The 19,970-nt window shown below is 41.0% G+C and overlaps 2 protein-coding genes and 1 long non-coding RNA gene across 12 annotated transcripts in view; 1 reads left to right on the top strand and 2 right to left on the bottom strand.

Annotated features, from left to right (window-relative positions):
* The window catches only part of LOC135093771 (collagen alpha-1(III) chain-like), a 70,018-nt gene extending 65,321 nt beyond the window's left edge, over window positions 1-4,697 (bottom strand). For 4 of the 8 annotated variants that reach the window (XM_063994354.1, XM_063994738.1, XM_063994583.1 and 1 more), the window contains exon 1: window positions 4,544-4,696. The gene's annotated coding sequence lies outside the window, so the exon portion shown is untranslated. Of the gene's footprint in view, window positions 1-4,543 lie in introns of all 8 variants that reach the window. The other 4 variants (XM_063993445.1, XM_063993683.1, XM_063993836.1 and 1 more) reach the window with 3 other exon arrangements.
* The window catches only part of LOC135095040 (uncharacterized), a 102,565-nt gene that overhangs the window by 79,507 nt on the left and 3,088 nt on the right, over window positions 1-19,970 (top strand). For 2 of the 3 annotated variants that reach the window (XR_010264047.1, XR_010264043.1), the window contains 2 exons: window positions 11,470-11,586; window positions 13,873-13,948. This is a non-coding gene — a long non-coding RNA (uncharacterized LOC135095040). Of the gene's footprint in view, window positions 1-6,029; window positions 6,140-11,469; window positions 11,587-13,872; window positions 13,949-19,970 lie in introns of all 3 variants that reach the window. The other variant, XR_010264048.1, reaches the window with a different exon arrangement.
* The window catches only part of LOC135093717 (importin-4-like), a 29,070-nt gene continuing 21,206 nt past the window's right edge, over window positions 12,107-19,970 (bottom strand). Inside the window, exons 19-20 of the mRNA XM_063993291.1 lie at window positions 18,971-19,145; window positions 12,107-17,345 (exon numbers count right to left, since the gene is read on the bottom strand). Of these exons, the coding sequence (XP_063849361.1) occupies window positions 17,188-17,345; window positions 18,971-19,145 (333 nt within the window). The 3' untranslated portion in view covers window positions 12,107-17,187. The remainder of the gene's footprint in view (window positions 17,346-18,970; window positions 19,146-19,970) is intronic.

Here is a 19,970-nt window from a genome sequence, read left to right as displayed (position 1 = left end):
ATTATAGGCTCGTACCCTCTTACTTTAAAGTTTCCCTACACTCATACCACCGTCCACCCTTGTATTCTTTGGCACCCATCCCACCCACTTCTCTCTTACCTCACGCCCACTTCGAGGCCACTGCCCCGCCTCGCACACACACACACACACACACACACACACACACACACACACACACACACACACACACACACACACACAGTCATCTCCGCCCATACACGGACATTCCAGACGAGCATCCATTCCGCCCACGTGCCGCCCACCTCGTCCACCTGTTACTTACACCCGCCTGACCGCTTCCTACACGTGGTGGGCGGCCAGTGGGCGGGGACGACGCAGGCGGGCGATAAGACAGCGCTTACGATCTCTCTCTCTCTCTCTCTCTCTCTCTCTCTCTCTCTCTCTCTCTCTCTCTCTCTCTCTCTCTCTCTCTCTCTCTCTCTCTCTGTCTGCATACAGGTAAGCACCTCCTCAAGCAGATTTAAAAGTCCTCGTGCAAGCTAATTATATATGATCTTCCCTGTGTGTGTGTGTGTGTGTGTGTGTGTGTGTGTGTGTGTGTGTGTGTGTGTGGTTTACGCAGGCGAGTTGGTGAGGGCGTAACTTTCTTTCCCCCCCCCAAGTCCCTTCACCTTCCCCTTCCCCCAACAGGTCTCATCTCTGCCCCCCACCTATGAAGACCCCGATCCCTGCCCCCATGACCCCTCCCCCCGTGATCAGCTGGTGTTCAAGGACCGGCCACCTGCCCTTATTTGATCCCATGGCTGTCACCTGCACCACCTGTGTCACCTTTTCCTTTCTCTTGTGGCTAACCTAACCTCCCTCTCTTGACCAGCTGGCCGCTCAATTACCTACCTCAATCAAAAGATCATTCCCTCCCTCCCGCCCTTCCTCCCCTTCCCTTCCCTTCCTTTCCACTGTAATAGCCACACTCCCTCTCTCGCCTCCCTGCCTCCCTTTCCCCTCATCTCCCTGTTACTTCCCATTACTCCTGCACCATCTGTCCCTATAATTTTGCTTCACCTGTCACAGTTCGTTTTTTTTCTGTCTTCTTACAACATCTGTCGTTTACACCTGCTGTCGTCACATGTCCCTGTCCTTCCACTTCTCTGCCACAAGCTATTCCAGTCCCTCCCTCCACATCTTCCCTCTCCACACGCGCGCACACAACCAGCTGTTCCTACCACATAAGGGATTTCCAGTTCCTCTCTTAATCAACCATGTGTGTGTGGAAGTTGATTCAATATAACGTGCGGATCGTAATCTACAGTCTGGTCTTCGTTCACCTCGAGCCCGCGGATTTTTGTGAACGTCTTGTGCTTGTTGCTTCACACGCGTCTTTTGGGTTTGGTCTGACAGCTGTATCTTTGCCTCGTACGTTATCCTGCTTTGATCTCCCCACCTGCGTCACACCTCATCCATATCTCGTGTTCGTGTGTGTGTGTGTTTGTGTGTGTGCGTGTGGTTTACTCCTTTCATCCTCTCTCTCTCTCTCTCTCTCTCTCTCTCTCTCTGGGTCTCGGGGGCACAGAAGGGCACAGTCGTGTCACGTGATACACCTCCGCGCGAGCACTCGTATCGTGTGTTTAGAAAGGGAGCGACGGGGCGTGAGGGGAGAGAAAAGGAGCGAAGTTGGGGTAGACTATTGCGTCTTTCTTTCAATATGTTGCAGTGCTTGGTGGTGGCAATTATTTCGCTTTCGTGCTACAAAGTTTCTCGTGTGATAAAGGCTCGGATTTTAAACGCTGTGTTCTTTTATCGTAACTATTTTTGAAGGCAACAGAGGTGATCAGTTTTATTCTCGTGGGTGTTTTTCTGTCATTAGAATCATGAAAACTTATTTGAAAACTCTCATATATTCCATTAGAACATGTTGAAGATAACCGAGATAAGGCACTGAAACGTTGAAGAATATAAACCATAGTTACTCTGAGCCTAATTATGTAATGTATTAGATGTATACTGCTATTTGTCAGTTTTTTTTTTAATGGCGTGTACCATCAAAACAAATACATTAATGACCGTAAACTTGCATGACACGTGGGAACAAGGCACTAGATAATGTGATTTGCATCTCGTGGTAAGAAGGTAGGGAAGGAAAAGAAGGCAGACTGTTTTAGGGATGTCAATTAAAAGGGATGAATGAGTAATTCCTGCATTAGCAAAATCAACAAAATACTACCAGTCATGTATAACGGGACCGTAGGAAGGTCGATATGTGTAGATTACAAGACAAGAAGAACAGCCATGAAAATAGTGGCACAAGAGAACAAGGTCAGTTTTAGAGACCGTGACAATTGGAGATACTCAGCTAAAGAAATTCCTTGGAGTGGCATCTGACTCCACCCGCTTTAGAGGAGGTTTGCGAGTGGGGTCACGCCACACTTACGAGCTGTACTCCAAACATGGGTAACGATAGTGCCAGCGTCTGGGAGGAGAGGCTTATTGTCTGAGACGATACAAAGCGGCGGACCACAATAGCTGAAATATACACTCTCAAGGCCAGTTTGTTAACAATGGACACGTTAAGTGATAGGTAGGCCGTGCTGTCCTGCATCACGCTATATTTCATCAGGTATATCTAACCCTTTGATGGCCGTGTCTTCCCTCCAAGCTTAATAAAATCGTCTGTTGCAAGTGCACAGTAATACATCGAAAGGCGTCTAACAGCAAAAGGAGTGATGGAGTAGGTCATGTATTTTAGTCTTTATATTATCATTTGTTCAGTAAAGTCTTGACGGATTAGGTGAATTTACTCATATAACAGATTTCGTCATTAGTGGTCAAAGAGTGTAATGTGAAACACTGCCTTGCATGCGAATGTTGAGTTCAGAATGAGGTTAATTTAGAGCAATATTTGTATTAAAGGCCGCACGGTTAAGAAGTGAGGAAGTTAAAAGACCAAAAGAGTGAAGGATCTCACTGCCCCTTTTAGAAAAATAAACGTCACTTCAATTTTTAGAATCTCAGTGGACTCTTGCGGATTATGTAAATACGTAGTCTTCTAAGTCAGAATTGCAAGAAACTATACATTTCTAAACCGATAATTTAGCTGGACCTAATGCGTATCTTTTATTCTAATAGAGCACCCATCAAAGCTAATAACATCTAATCTGTGTCTAAATAAGAGTACAAGAAGGCTATCAGATTCAGAGCGTTGATGGATCAAAGTATTAAGCAACTCAGCTCTCTGATATTGACAGTTTGTTCAGAGGGTCGTGTGTCAAACGTCACTGAGAAGCATGACTCAACAACAGCCAGAAGAGAGTGGCCTGGAGAACGAGTAAGAGGAGTGAGAGTGACAAGTCTAGGCCAGCTGGCGGAAAATTCTGAAGGGCGAGGGTATGAAAGAAAGTTATTTGTCTCCGGGTATGAATGACACGACAACCTTCGGATAAAAAAATGAATGCGAGTAAAAAAGATGGAATAAAAATTGACAACCTCAGACATTTTATACAAGTAACAGATATTATGAAGCCCGGGGTAGAAATAGCTCCACAAATAGCAGCTTAGATCCAAAACCACAAATGTTACGAAAAATTCAATGAAAGTTGAAGTTATCAAGGCACATAATTGTCACTCTCAAGAATGTTTTGGTTCCTTCTTCACACTGGAACTCCGATACGTGACTATTCAACATCTTTACATTGTTCATAACTTGCAGGTATATGTATAGGATGCGCGCGTACAATCGTGGTCAGAAGTCAAATAACCTGCACTCACTTCCTCTCTATTTAGCGTTTTCCCTCGGTCCTTAAAACTCTGCTCTGCTAACTGTGCTCTTACAAAGTCTGACCACTGACAAGTAAGCAGGTAGGAGAACTCAAGAATGAAGAAAATACTAAACATTGGGAGTGAGCATGGAATGTTACTCAACTTTTGACCACGACTGAACGATACGGTATTATGGAACACTTTTGTCTCCAGAGATCAGGATGAAGTTGTCTCCTGCCATTGTGACATGAAGATGAACTGAGAGAAGGAAATGGCAAGGGAAGTGTAGGCGATAAACCCTGAGCAATCCGCGGCTCCACCCCGTGCGTGTCGCCCCGGGAATGTTGTCATCACACCGGCAACAGTCTCCACACCGGATCCCGCGCACCGGTGTGATCAGACAAGGCAGTAAAAGAATCGTCCTCTCCACGTAAGGACCTTCGTCAGCACCCCAGTGATGCTAGTGTTCCCACATCTTTGGCGGAGCGAGCTGGGCGGGGCAAGTCGAGGATGGGAGAGCAGTTGGTGAGAGATGGGTATGCGCCATGCGGCGATAACATGCACAGTTTGGGATTTGGGCGGGACACACCTGACATTTCACCACCGGCTGTCTCCGCCCCGCTTGCTGCGCTTGGTGACAGTTTGTACTCTGTCCTGTCAGGTGTATGTGTGGCTGACAGGTGTGTGGGGGCGATGCGGGAGCGTGTATGCTGCGGGGATGTGACAGGTGGTGTGTGGGTCAGCAGTGTGTCGTGCACCTGCTGCTTCAGACACCGATCCTGTGCCTTAAAAAATGCTCCCGATGTCCCCTACCATTTGAATAACTTACGTGAGGTTGTCTCCTCCTCATGCCACGCCTTCTGCTAGTCAACGAGTCCCCTGCAGGCTCAGGCCGACGATTAGTTTAGCTATGAGCGGAGGAGCACCGTCCGTCCCCACCGACACCACCACTTTCACTGTGCCCGGGCCTCCGCCATTCCGAGGGGGCGGCAGAGGTGGGGGGTCAAGGTAGCGGGCTCAGGTTATACCAACAAACGAACATACGCTCATCTCACATGCCCTCATTTGCCCTCATTCCCGGCCACGGTGACGCTGCTTCCTGATGTCGTCGTCGTGCACCTGTGTGTAGGGCGTGGCTGGACGTGGGGCGCGTACCGGGCCAGATGTAGGAGGCACGGGCTGCCCACACCTCAGCGTACCTTTTGGGACATCTCTGAATGGAAAGGAGCGTTCACTGGCTCTCTCTGTGACCTATTGACTTTTCCTTGATACCAGCATTAATGAACCTTGTTTCATTAATCAGTCTGGAGGGCATGCCCGCATAGTGTGTGTGTGTGTGTGTGTGTGTGTGTGTGTGTGTGTGTGTATGTGCGCGCGCGTCCTTCCCTTACCTACCCCGCCCACGAGGTTTGGACGTCATACAAAGAGGAGGAAAAAGATTTCAACCTCCGTCTCAAGGGTGAAAAAAGAAGCATTTCCTCAAAGGTACCACTCAGTCCGGTTCCAGATGGCGTTGCTCATCATTCCGAGAGGAGTGGAAGTGGGCTGTAAGGAGGGCGAAGTTCAGGGGCGAGGAACCTCATGTTGTCAGGGAAAGGTAGCGAGATGAAACCTGCGAGATCAAACCAGCGACACGCTTGAAACGCGAGAGGGCAAAGCAACCACCCCGCTACCGCAGCGATTATTATCTATCGAGGCAGCAGTTCACTCCCTCCTGCTCCTCGCATCTTCTGTCCACACACACGCACACGCACACACGTATATTACAGGTCATCTACATTGATCTGTGTCATAAACAGGAAGGTTCTCAAGCATGTGAGATTCTATCAGGTTTTTTTTTTTTTTATTAGCGTGTCGTGGTCAATTATTTGCTTGCGAGGAAAGTTCCTGTCGCACGTTTTATTAACAACAGCGACAGTTCGTGCCAGAACACACACACACACACACACACACACACACACACACACACACACACACACACACACACACACGCACACACACACACACACACCCTCACACACACACACACACACACACACACACACACACACACACACACACACACACACACACACACACACACGCACACACACACACACACACCCTCACACACACACACACACACACACACACACACCCTCACCCTCACACACACACACACACACACACACACCCCCCCTCACCCTCACATACACCCTCACCCTCACACACACCCTCACCCTCACACACACACACACACACACACACACACACACACACACACACACACCGTTGTTTCTTTAAGCCAGAGCAGTGAGTTTGTTTTGCGGGCACAGAGTCCGTCCCGATATAGCTGCTGCTGCGAGGGCCACTGACTCCTTCCTCCCCTGGTGGCAGCAGCACGCCCGGCAGGGAGGGGCCGGCCAGAGGACACGGAAGAAACAAGGTGTGTTGGGTATGACAGAGAAAATAAAAATGGAAGTTATAGTGTTGTTTGACTGTTAAATTTGAATGTTGATCTCGTGTCCCACATTTTTTAGTTCTGAGTAAAGGCCTTGTTGCAGTATGATGCTTTTAGTTGTTTGATAGATTCATTAATGTCCTGCAGGCTTTTTGGTGCAAAGAATTCGACATAGTTCTCGTTAACACTTGATTTTTTTTTTTTCGTTTGAGTTATGAGGACCGAGTCGTCATATATTAAACAGTCGCAGTGCCCATATTTACAGAAACAACACTGGTGGGGCACCGTAAACACGACCCTTCCTCATTGCTGCTGCTACTCAGCGCCGCTTTGTGAGGAGTGAATTCATTTACTGGTCGTACATCTGAATATTTTATCATAGTTGACGAAAAGTATGACATGTGAAATGCATTAATTTTATAATAGCTTTTGCAGTCATTCAGCACTATAGATTCTAGATATCTAAATATAGATAATATCCTAACTCCTTGAACATCTATTATTAGTCAGAATAAATGAATATACAATTTTACTAACTACAGATTTTTCTAACACCAAAAGAAACTATCTTAAAAGCCTCTAATGGTACCCAGATAATGAAACTGAAGTGAAGGTAGTGAAGGGCTTCAGATTTTGTCGAGGCAGAGGTGTGAACCCCGTGAGTTGTGACGGAGGGCAGTCACGTCGTGGCTTCTCTCCATCAAGTTTGGGGATTCGCTTTCCGAGGATCATTACGATATTTTACGTCTAGTTTGTCTCATCTCCGGATTAATAATACTCTATTGAAGATTTTATGAGCAGAGCAGTTATTTTCGTTTATCCACAGTCGAATCAGGTTACACTTCCGATATATGGTTATAGGACATTTCTGCGTCTTTTTCTCGAACTGTATTTTGAAAATGACAGGCTGTTTGCTGCAATGTTTCGGTGTCTTATTGCAACTATGTTTAACACTTATAACAGGCTCTTGTAGAAATTATAGGGCTTTTCAAGAGCGTGTCCATGATTCTAGTGATAGTGTAGCAAGGATTGTGCCTCGTCAATGGGAGAAACACGTATGGGAACCCGATTAATCACTGGTGTGGCTTGTAAAAATAGTTTCTTCATAGGCAAACTGTTAAAAAAATTTTCTTAAACTTTTTTGAAAATCCCGACGACCAATTTTAGCCTTATTATTATTATCATTATTATTATTATTATTATTATTTCATATTTAAAGCGGAAATGTTTAGGCAAATTCTAGACCACTGACACCTTAGACATGGCGGTGGCTACAGGTACACAGCATGATGAAAATTTTGTCCCATCAGAGATCCAGAAGTCGCCGAAAAATTACCAGTGCAGTTTGCTAATGAGGATGACGAAATAGTCCTTCAGAGGCTCCAACACATTTAACAATACGGGCACACATTGTTAGGAAGGAATGATTGCAAATGGTCTACATGACGTACAACTCGTCCTTACCCTTGGCTCTTCTGACACGCATTTCCTTTTTTTTATGTAGGCCATGGGATTCTGTCTAAAAGTTGGAAATGACACCCATGGATAGTAAATGATTAAGCCAATTCTCGGTGCCTCACACATTTCTTGGAGCCTCAGAGGTCAGAACGGCCGGATGTCGCCTCGTCCCTCCTGGCTGCCTGACTCACTGCTCCTGGTAGCGCGCGCGGCCGAGCTAAAAATACCAGCAAGACTACACCCACCCAACTCTCAGAAGTAATGGTCACGTAATATTAATGAAGCAGAACAGTTGCGTGGGATGTTACGAGTGTTCCTACATAACATATTAAGTTACTATTTAGTTATGAAACACAATCTTCTATTAAAATATTTAAATACTATTGTTTCCGGTTTTCAAAGACTGGCCAGTGAGGATTCTCTCTCTCTCTCTCTCTCTCTCTCTCTCTCTCTCTCTCTCTCTCTCTCTCTACCATGCTTGCTGCCTTTAGTGTTAGGATCAGCAACCAGGGTAGAACAAGAAATAACGGGTTCAAGCTTGAAAAATATAGGTTTAGGAAGGAGATAGGAAAAAATTGGTTCACAAATAGAGTGGTAGATGAGTGGAACGGACTCAGTAATCATGTTGTTAGTGCTAGGACTTTAGAGAGCTTTAAGAGAAGATTAGACAGGTTTATGGATGGGGATAATAGATGGAAATAGGTAGGTATATTTCATACAGGGACTGCCACGTGTAAGCCTGGTCGCTTCTTGCAGCTTCCCTTATTTCTTATGTTCTTATGTTCTTACGTTCACGAAGAGAAAACTAGAAACGCGGGACCACTCTTACAAGTTTCCTGGTCTCGTTTCATATAGCTCTTTTTTACAGCCTCCTTAGTGTTTACTGGAGTTGTCTAGAGTGTTCTCGTGGTTGCAGTGGTATTTAAATAAGGATTCTGCATCAGCGACGGGGAAAACATCCATGAGAATCCAACTAATAGCCTGTTGCTCTTGAAAATAGTCGTTATGACGGAAGAAAGCGTTTCAGAATACAGGCTCTGAATCATACCTATGACGATGATAACTCCAAGGCTCGTATTTCAAAATACATCATTCTTATATAGCTGTCCAAAAGCCACACAAATGAGTTGGGTCTCTCTCTCTCTCTCTCTCTCTCTCTCTCTCTCTCTCTCTCTCTCTCTCTCTCTCTCTCTCTCTCTCTCTCTCTCTCTCTCTCATCGACGGTGCAGAATCCTTTTCAACCATCACTAGATTCTAGAAAAAAAAAGTCCTTGAAAATCCCAGCAACTCCCACGAGAGGCAGTTGATTAGGTGCTCTATTAATTGAACATTGCGGTTCCCGAATCAAGAGACAATATGATAAATAAGACTCAGATCTGTGAATGAGGAAATACGAGGCTACCTACATAGTTGCAGGCGTGCTCGTCCTATTTGTGTGTGTGTGTGGGTAAGGGGTGGGGGCGGCGCGTTTTAGACGATGGTCTCCGGTATGTGCATAAACATATATCAAATTATTTAACATATAGGGATGTAAAGAATTGTAGGTTTTTATTACCATATCGTAACGTTCCACCCTCTTCATCGTGAATACCATCATGGCAGATATCACGCCACGCAGCGGCTGGCTAGGCGCCTTTACCCTGCTGGAAAATTGTAGAGGCTGGAGATAACTACTTGTGTCTTACGGTGATGAATGGTTTTTTTTTTTATGTAGCAGGGTCACTGGCCAAGGGCAACAAAAATCCAATAATAAAGAAAAAAAAAGAAGCCCACTGAGACGCCAGTCCCAGAAAAGGGTCCAAAGCGGTAGTCAAAAATTGAAGCATAAGTGCCTTGAAAACTCCCTCTTGAAGGAATTTAAGACATAGAAAGGTGGAAATACAGAAGCAGGCAGGGAGTTCCAGAGTTTACCAGAGAAAGGGATGAATGACTGAAAATACTAGTTACTAGTTAAGCATTAGAGAGGTGGACAGAATAGGAGTGAAAGAAGAAAGTCTTGTGCAGCGAGGCCGCGGGAGGAGGGGAGGCATGCAGTTAGCAAGATCAGAAGAGCAGTTAACATGAAAATAGCGGTAGAAGACAGCTAGAGATGCAACATTGCGGCGATGAGAGAGAGGCTGAAGACAGTCAGTTAGAGGAGAGGAGTTGATGAGGCGAAAAGCTTTTGATTTCACTCTGTCTAGAAGAGCGGTATGAGTGGAAACTCCCGGCCATGTGAAGCATACTCCATACATGGACGGATAAGGCCCTTGTACAGAGTTAACAGCTAGGGGGGGTGAGAAAAACTGGCAGAGACGTCTCAGAACACCTAACTCATAGAAGCTGTTTTAGCTAGAGATAAGATGTGAAGTTTCCAGTTCAGATTATATGTGAAGGACTGACCTCCGTGTAGAAGAGGGGAACAAATAAGTGTCATTGAAGAAGAGGGGATAGTTGTCTGGAAGGTTATGTCGGGTTGATAGATGGAGAAATTGAGTTTTTGAGGTATTGAACAATACCAAGTTGGCTCTTCCCCAATCAGAAATTTTAGAAAGATCAGAAGTCAGGCGTTCTCTGGCTTCCCTGCGTGAAATGTTTACTTCCTGAAGTGTTGGACGTCTATGAAAAGACGAAGTGCAGGGTGGTATCATCAGCGTAGGAGTGGATAGGACAAGAAGTATGGTTTAGAAGATCATTAATGAATAATAAGAAGAGAGTGGGTGACAGAACCCTGAGGAACATCACTGTCAATAGGTTTAGGAAAAAGAACAGTGACCGTCTACTACCGCAGCAATAGAAAGGTCAGAAAGGAAACTTGAGGTGAAGTTACAGAGAAGAATAAAAGCTGTAGGAGGCTAGTTTGGAAATCAAAACTTTGTGCCAGACTCTTTTGATATGTCCAAGGCAACAGCAAAAATTTCACCAACATCTCTAAAAGAGGATGACAAGACTCAGTAAGAAAAGCCAAAAGATCACCAGTAGAGCGGCTTTGACAGAACCCATACTGACGAGAAAAAGAGTGATGAATGTACGCCTCTGTGCCAGACACTATCACCTCTGTTATGTGTTTGGCACACACAGACAGGTCTCTGACACGGAAACAGTAGTCATTCCAAGGAAAATCATCAAAATACCTCCTCAGGTCCCCCAACTAGCAGAGGCAAAACGCCAGAGGCACCTTCTCTTAGGAGGATCCTGAGGAGGGATTGGAGCGATAGGACAAGATACAGATATGAGATTGTGATTGGAGGAGCCCAACGGAGAAGAGAGGGTGACAGCATAAGCAGAAGGAATAGAGGTCAGGAAAAGGTCAAGAATGTTAGACGTATCTCCAGGACGGTCAGGAATACGAGTAGGGTGTTGCACCAGTTGCTCCAGGCCGTGGAGGATAGCAAAGTTGAAGGCTATTTCACCAGGATGGTCAGTGAAGGGAGTGGAAATCCAAAGTTGGTGGTGAACATTGAAGTATCCAAGGTCTCTGGAGGTCTCTGCAAAAGGGGAGGGAGTCAGAGGAGTTAGGTGAGAAGTATACAGCACAGATAAATTTAGTTTGAGAGTGACTCTGTAGTTGTAGCCAGATGGTGGGGAAACTCAGAAGATTCAGGAGCGTAGGCACGAGAGCAGGTTAAGTCGTTGCGCACATAAATGCAACATCCAGCTTTTGGATTGAAAATGAGGATAGAGAAAGTAGGAGGGAACAGAAAAGGGGCTACTGTCAGTTGCCTCAGACACCTGTGTTTCAGTGAGGAAAAGATGAGGTTTAGAAAAGGAGAGGTGGTGTTTTACTTGCTCATTTTACATTGAATGTTCTTGTTTCACAGAATATCACAATTAAGCAGTAAATTTTCAGCTGTGTAAAGTGTTTCTTGTATTCGCAGCTTTCACTGTTACCGAGGGACTCAAGAGCTCTGCTACTTCCGAAAAATGATAAAGATACTAGAAGGTTGCTTGACTACAACACCATGAATCTGCAGGTGCAATGACGCAGTCATTAGGTATGTAAAATTATTTTCGAGTTTCAATAACAAATGGTCACTGGAGAACTTTTGAGGATGGCATGTGTGCATAGGCACTACAGTGAAGCCACTAACTTGACATTTTAAAAGTTTTCAGTCTTTAATTCTCCTTTCCTGTTATCTTTTCTTATTAATGATAAAAAAAAAAAAATAGGAGTCTGAGGAAATTTAAGTATAACCACTGAAGTTCTGCAATAATATCTGTTGTTGTGGCTGCAGTGAGAGTGCCCCTTGATGTAGTGGAGACCTTCATCAGCTGCTTTGTATATGAGTAGTTGTCCTCTACTGATTAAAGCTGGTATTACACACAGTACTTTTAAAAAGCTACCAGAGTAGTACTGACCAGTGAAAAGGAAAATTGGAAAGCAACAAAAAGCAAAGCTTTTCAGAGGTAGCATAAAATTCTAGCAAGGAAGACTACAGTCTCCCATGTCTACAACAGTTGAGAGAATGGGAACACACTCAATAAGTTGTAACAAGGCACAATAAAAGACAGAACTAAACAATTGCACCAGTAAGGCTTTTATTTCTTAAGCATTCTACTAAGATAACAAGCTTGGCTGACTATATCACTGTTTATGAATTACACAAGGCACTTTCAGATGTATAAAAATAGTTGGTGAATACTTTCCACACTTTAACTGTTATATAAAAAAAAAAAAACTATACTAACTGAACTGCTCCAATCCCAGACACAACTTGTATTTCCGCATCACACACTTAAGATATCAGGTAGACTAGATCCTTATCAGCTGAAGCATGATTGAAGACATTTCCTTTCAATAATTTAATTAATGCTATTAATGCTGGAATAAATTTCCAAATTCCAGTATGAACCAAATTACTTAATATACAAATAATCACCATTCTTAAAAATATATAATTTGATGAATTCAGAGTATAAAAAAAGATACACACCAGGACACAAATTTAGGGATTACATTACAAGATTTATGGATCAAACTCATATAAATTGTGTTCATGTAACAATAAATAATGTTCAGAAACAGGGTAACACTCCCTTGCCTCACACACTCCACAGCCAACTTTATGCTTAGACATCATCACTCTCCAATTCTCGGAAATGCATTATGGTTTAAATGCTGTCATGCCATACATTCTACCAGCAGAGGTAGCAACTCTTCCATACAGTGATCCATCTCCACCATACAGTAGTACCCATTAATTCAGTACATCTTCAAAGAGGTACAGTAAGTCCAGCATTATCTAACCACCAGAGATCAGAAGCTGCACAAGACGAGCTATCAACTTTTAGAAACTAATTATATTCAAATTGACAATGTCTGTTCTCAGTCAAATACTCTATAGTTAAAATGCTTTCGTGGGAACTTCCTATAATACCAACTGAATTCTTATAGTACCAATGAACTTCTTTGGCTTCAGCATTGATATGAATATATTTTTAAATAATAAAACACAGATGGAGATGTTTTAAATTCTAATGTACTTATGTACAACTACATAGACAATATTTTCTTAAATTCTAATGAAAGACACAAATGTCCATTAACATAAAAAATTTCATCACATTCTAATACTTTTGAGTACAAATATAAAAATTTTATTGACAGAAAACCTGTCAAGACAACTTAGTTTGAATTTCTAATCACATATATGGAATTTTGTGATTTCCTTTGAAAGCATTTTCCCTGTATTTTTATTTATTTATTTTTTTGCTCCAGCACTGAGTATGACTGTAAGGTTACTTTCATGTATTCCTTTGAAGATTCTAATATGTCTACAAAGTGACTCTCTGCTAGTCGAGTGTAACTCCATTTCATAGCACATGTAAATATCTGTGTAAGCAAAGGAGAATATATTGTAACTGATGCATGTACCACTAAATTTCCCATGATATTTGGAAAAACATTGCACAAGACGGAGCATTATAATTAGATCTGAGATCCAGAGATCCTTCACCCGAGAAAAATGCAAACAACTGCAACAACAATGGATTGTGTGACATGATGGAATAACGTTCATGTAAACCTAAGCCAAGGAGAACATCTATCCTTAGCTGTTCAAAGTGAAAAATTTGTTTTTCCTAATTTTAATGCTGAGAGATATCAAAAGGTACATATGCTTGCTTAAAGGCAGGAAATTATGACAGAAGTACTGTGGATGTTGAAAAATAAGGGGCCAATCAGATTTAGGTCTTGAGATGCATGATTATCATGAAAGGTTAGGTATGACCCCCACTGCCTACTAACACTCTAAAATTTTCTTTTTCCCTTTCTTAAACAGAAATCCCATCATCCTTGCCAGTAATAACACTCAAGCACACAGGAATGCAGGTGCACACCACTGTGAAAAACGTAAGGTAGGTTCTGCTGATTTTATGTTGATAGCAGACCTTGAAGGATGAGAGTACAGGCAAGCTTCTCAATACCAGGTTACACAGATTATGAATACTTAAAAAAATTCCAGTCATCTGAGTCATTCACTTCATTTGCTTTAAAGCAATGATCCAAGAATCCATATGCTGCTGGCTGATGTAAAAAAAAGCCAACCATGATCACATGTTTCCTCAAGCAACATTAGTTGATGTTTACTGGTTAAAATCTAACAATATTTATTTTGTTTATTCCATTTGATATTTTTCACAGACTAAACCATAATCATCATGATCATTCCCTCGTACTTAAGACTAACACACTCCCATGTTGTGAAAGACCATAAATAATTATGTAATGATAGTCATCTCCATTCCACAAATACATAAGGTCCTTGACATAACAGGAATGACCATGAGAACTATGTTTAAGAAATTAATTAAACTAAAGGTTTATGAATCTGGAGGAAAGGCAGCCAGTGAAAGCTGAAACTCACTGCTAACCTCATGATGCCAGAATGGAAGACATCACTCATAGGGGATCTTAATCAATTGCATGGTATATTAACTAGGTATGAAAATAATATTAAGGAGGAAATAGTTTCAGAATATGCAAGAACAATATTATTATTAATAAGAAAATGTAAGCTTCTGGTATTGAGAGATCTCATTGAATATGTTTACTAAAATATCACTAACATAAACATGCAGACATTTCAAGTTATGGCTGGATTAAAATAATATAAATACACACACATACTGAAGCACCTCAAAGGAAGTTCTGGAAAGATAATCTTTGTTGGTTCAGTGATATCTGCTGTAAATAAGTTACCCTAGATCCTCATTACATAAGAGGGATGTATTCTGTATCACTGACACTTATGTGAAAACATATGTGAATAATTTAAATGGAGAAACTAGTTTGTTGAGGGTTTCCTAAATTTGTTTGATCAAATTCATTCAAATTTTCACCCCCAAAAATAGAGATGTGTTTCATTCTTATAATCCCATCTGAGAATATGTTTTTCTATTTTTACTTGCCAAAAACATAAAATGTTTTTTGTATATATGATAAATTAAATATTTGTTTTTAAAGTAGGTGTCCAACTTCACATAGTTGTAATACACATTAGTTTGTGTTGTTGGCAAAATAATTACATTATATTTTTGGCAGATGCAAGTGTATGCTGGACAACTTTCAGTTATGAAAGTCTGAGCTCTTTAAGCCCTAATGTTAACCTGAATTCAAGTCTGATTGCATCTGCAGTCAGTATGACAATTTATTACTATTGTGTGGTCTCTTCTAGCTGAGGACTCACTATATGCAATGGGATTCTCTAGTAACTCTTAGTGAGCAGAACACATCAGGATTGGTATTTTATAAACCTCATAAGTCATTTACATCATGAATTGATATTCTACTTATTTTATAAAAATACTTCCTTGTCCAGTTATTTTGAGTCCTTTTTTTAAAAATATTCAATGACAATATCAACTTGAATGAATTCAAATTTCTCTTGAGATATTAATTAAGTGTAGAAATTGGTCCAGCAAAATTGTGAATTCTGTCAGGAGATTTATATAATGAGGATTTAATGTAGCTTAATTTTTTTTTTTTTTTTCATATTTTAGCATTCATACTTTGTTAAGCTTTCATATCAATACTGTTTCACATCGAGGTTTTACAAACTAATGTCATGAATGAGAGTAACCTTTACAGTCAAAGGTTGCATACATGCCCATAGGGTTGCTTACATGACACAGGAATGAATACTACTGAGGCTGTAAACATAAATTTTGTTGTTGCATATATCATTATTAGTTCCTTAAAACTACAATATAAAAGTAACAAGCACAACATAAAGAACATCTTTTGTATATAATAAAAACCATGCAACCGGGCTATATATAGTATACCTAAAGCAATATCTATAAACAATGCAGATTGGTTTTGTTGCTCAAGCAAATCCCCTTGTTTTCATTGATCCAATGAAATGTTCTTTGTTGCCCAAACACTTTATTGCTTGTGCTATGGTTCCTGTTTCTTAAAGATAGATGGATTTATATCAAGGGTTTTGTATTTATATTAATTCCTGTATATTTGACTGTACAGAATCAAGTGTATTCTGTTTATCTTATTTGTCAATGTACATTGACAAAAAATATTTTACAAGTACATCACAGGGATACTTCTTATAGTCACAAAAAACAATTAATGTAATATCTTGATGCAATACTGTTTTCATAACAAGATTGTCTTCGGGCTAATGTATCTCAGCTGCAAAGTAAATTGAGATAGATATAATTTCAATGAACAACTACCTTTGCAATGATTCTCTGCCCCTTCACCAACTTACCCCAGCCCAATGGGGGAAGCTAACAGCACCATTGATTGTTAATTGTCTATTTATTGGTAATCACTTTTTGTGTAGGGAATATTGCTTTACTGAAATATTAGAGTACTTTAATTATCATCTACATTATGTGATTGATGTACTTAAAAAGGAACACTGATCACATATGAGTAAGATGATAAGACTTAAGCTAATAATGATACAGAGAGAATACCAACTTGTTAAAATAATTAACACTGGCAATCACTACAAGTATAATATCAATCAGCTACCCAGTCATCAGATGATCCACTCATTGGAAGGACTGACAATAGCACACACATGCTTGTGTGCACACACACACACACACACACACACACACACACACACACACACACACACACACACACTCACTTTTTTACAGTATGTGTTATAGCTGACACTTACCATATACAAAGTGTTCTTTTATTGTCAGCTATTTATTTGTCTTTTGATGGCATCAACATTGTTCCAATATTAAATAGGTTATACTTGTTTTCCCACTGAATAGGTTAGCTTCAGAATGTGGTGACAGCACTATTAAACCATTACTTTAAAGCAAAATTGTATTTTCTACTTGATTGTGGTATCATGAATCATGCAAAATAGCTGTTAAGACTGACAACTAAACTCCACTGATGAAGGCACTGCCTGAATCATTCAGACGGATCAAACATTCTCCACACTGCACTAAGTACTGAGAGCATATAAATTTAACATAAAGCTATGCTGCAATAAATAGTTAAAATAATCAAGTTCCTCTAACAAGATTAATGGTTTGAATTTCATTGTATTTTCTGGAAGATGCACAATTAAACTGCATTCGAAGTAGGTATTCAAAAATACCAAGCAGCATTAGGATGGAGTAGGTGATGTGGCAGGGGCTGCTGCTGCCAAAGCTGCCTGAAGTCTGGCAACAATCTCAGGCTCCAAACTCTGCACTAATGAGTTGAACTGCTCAGAGAAGTCACGACTTGCACTACTAACCAGTTCTTGAATCAGTTTGTTTGTTTCTGTTGAAAAAAGAAAAGAAAAAATTACATGCATAGAAACTTGTGGGGAGGGGAATGTATAAACAAAAAAAAACTAAAGGGGGGAAGAGGGGTGGGGAATGTAAACAATGTAAACAGATTACTTTGAATTTAATGGAAAGATTGGAAAGCCTAAGGTATATGAGTGTAGTGGTACTGACAATATTGCATGGGGACTGAAATATGAACATGGGCCAAGATCAGATCAGCAAGGATGGGGATGAGTTTAATATGATGCAATTATGGTAAAACAGCTCTGTTGTTAGGGTTTAGTACTGGCACCTTCACCTATATAATGTGCAACAGATGCTTGCAGTGTGGTACCTACAATGAAGACTGGGCCTCAAAACTGTTTGGCAAACCACTTCTGATGTTTATATAAGGAGGAAGTAGTACATTCTTTGGAGTAAGCAGCGTCCTATACTGTATGTTTAGCTAAGCGCAGCTCTCTTTCATTTGTCACTCACTAAACAAAATTTCACAGTTTAACCCTGAAACATTACCCTGAAACAAACATCTTTTCCTGGTAGATCCATTTAGAACAAGGATTTTTAGATAAAATTACTTCCTGGAAGATCCATTTAGAACAAGGATTTTTAGATAAAATTACTTGTGTCAATTTTCTTGATACTTTACCTAGAATCCTAACTAGGTAAAGAAATAACAAGTGCCTATCCTTCTCCTTTGCAAGGTGTTATTGTCCAAAAAATTTTGTTTTAGCTCAGCCAGGAGTAGAGGTTGAATTACAATACTATGAAATGAACCACAAGCATGGTGGCCAGTGTGTGTGTGTTTGGCTAGACATGGCACTGGCTTCAGCTTTTATGCCAGCAGCTCTAACTTGCCTCCATCTACCCTTCCCACATCTCAAAAGAAATATTATTCCATTGTGCCCTACAAGTTACAAAAATATGATTCCATGTTTTAGGAGTGGAAGACACTGGTTAGTATTTATTTACACTTAGCCATGCATCAGGATGGGGCAAATCATGGTTAGTATTTATTTACACTTAGCCATGCATCAGGATGGGGCAAATCATGGTTAGTATTTATTTACACCTAGCCATGCATCAGGATGAGGCAAATCACTTAAGTATGTTGATCATCTTTGCTGTGTGTTTACTAGCAGAGAAAAGTGATTGGGCTCAGCTTTGTAGCCAAATCATGTTCAAATATTCCACCCCAGTTTGTTTTGATTTGAATTAAGGCAGGAAATCCTATCACATATATATGCACACCCATCAGTCCCTAGAGCCATGCAACTTTGTGTAACCCATTGTTTAAGGGTTAATCTGGAGAGGGAGAGCGAACTGAGACATAGTGTTGGCATGACATGAGTATGTGCAGTCTGTCTGGACAGTATCCACTATTTTCAAGTATCATAAGACCCTGCCTTGATGGAGTTTGGCAGTCCACCAGAATAGATCTTACCTTGTATATGTACACTTCCATAGAGTTACTATCCACTTTAAGATGCGACAATGAAGTATGTGTACTGTGTGTTAGTCATCTACAATGACTAAGGGTAGGACAAAGTAATACATGTTAGGGATTGTAATCTTGCTTGAAAATACCAAATAAACTGTGGACTGTGCATTAATACTTACTATCATCTGCCTGTTTAGTGGAGTATACAAGGGCAGCCAGACGCAGCACAGGCACCAGGTTTTGAGCAAGTATTGGGTATTGCCCTTGATACAACTTGAGGAAACATTCAAAAACTGTTGAATTTTCTTCAAAGTCTTCTCGCAAAGGCAAACATCCCAGGACAACAGGAAACACCTGCATGTCAATATCAGTTATAGAGATCAGTCATGTAGATTTGAAACCTTGAGTTGTATATTATACAGGATAAGCATACATTTTAGTTAAGGCAAAAATTTTCAGATCACATTTACATTATGTACAAAGTGAAAATAAGTTGTAGGCCTTGTTCTGGTTATTTTGATCTCTGGCATGAGATGTTAATCATGAATACATGTTTATTGATTTTAGTTTTTCTGAAGGATGTTGGGATTGTAAAAAAAAAAAAAAAATAGGAATAATCAGCTGCCCTGCCAAAGAGGGGCAAAAGGCTGCAAGGGAGGGTCTTGATCACCTTTGTGCACAATTACTAGTCACTGCCTTGATGTGATTTTGGCAACACTATAGAGTTCTTGCCTGATGCTTCAACAATGAAAATCGGTTTTTATTACACTTGCTCAGGGAAACATGCACATTTTTTATCAAGTGCCTCCACTCTAACCCCCTCCACAAATGAGTTGTGCACACACACATTCACATGCAGACTTTCCCTGATATCTGAGACAAGATGCAAAAATAAGGCTAATATAGTGAGTGACTGAGTCCTATAAATTAAGGTCCAATACTAAGAAAATATGTTGGCAAACTGGTCCAGTTACAATACACCACCTGGTCTAAGGTTAAAATTCTGCCACAAATACTAATATCCTAGGGAAGTGTGAGATTCTGTTCCTTTAGCTGTCTTGCTGTAAAGGTGGGATTTTCTTCTAAATGGCACCTTGTGTTAGCCAAAAAGTCATAACACTTATACTATAGAGAATCTCCTCAAACTTAAGAGACCAAGTGCAATATCATAATTTGATT

Source organism: Scylla paramamosain, chromosome 1 (assembly GCF_035594125.1).
Source record: "Scylla paramamosain isolate STU-SP2022 chromosome 1, ASM3559412v1, whole genome shotgun sequence".
Lineage (NCBI taxonomy): Eukaryota > Metazoa > Arthropoda > Malacostraca > Decapoda > Portunidae > Scylla > Scylla paramamosain.
The sequence above is the reverse complement of the archived record's forward strand: the minus strand, read 5'-3'. Positions and strand labels throughout refer to the sequence as shown.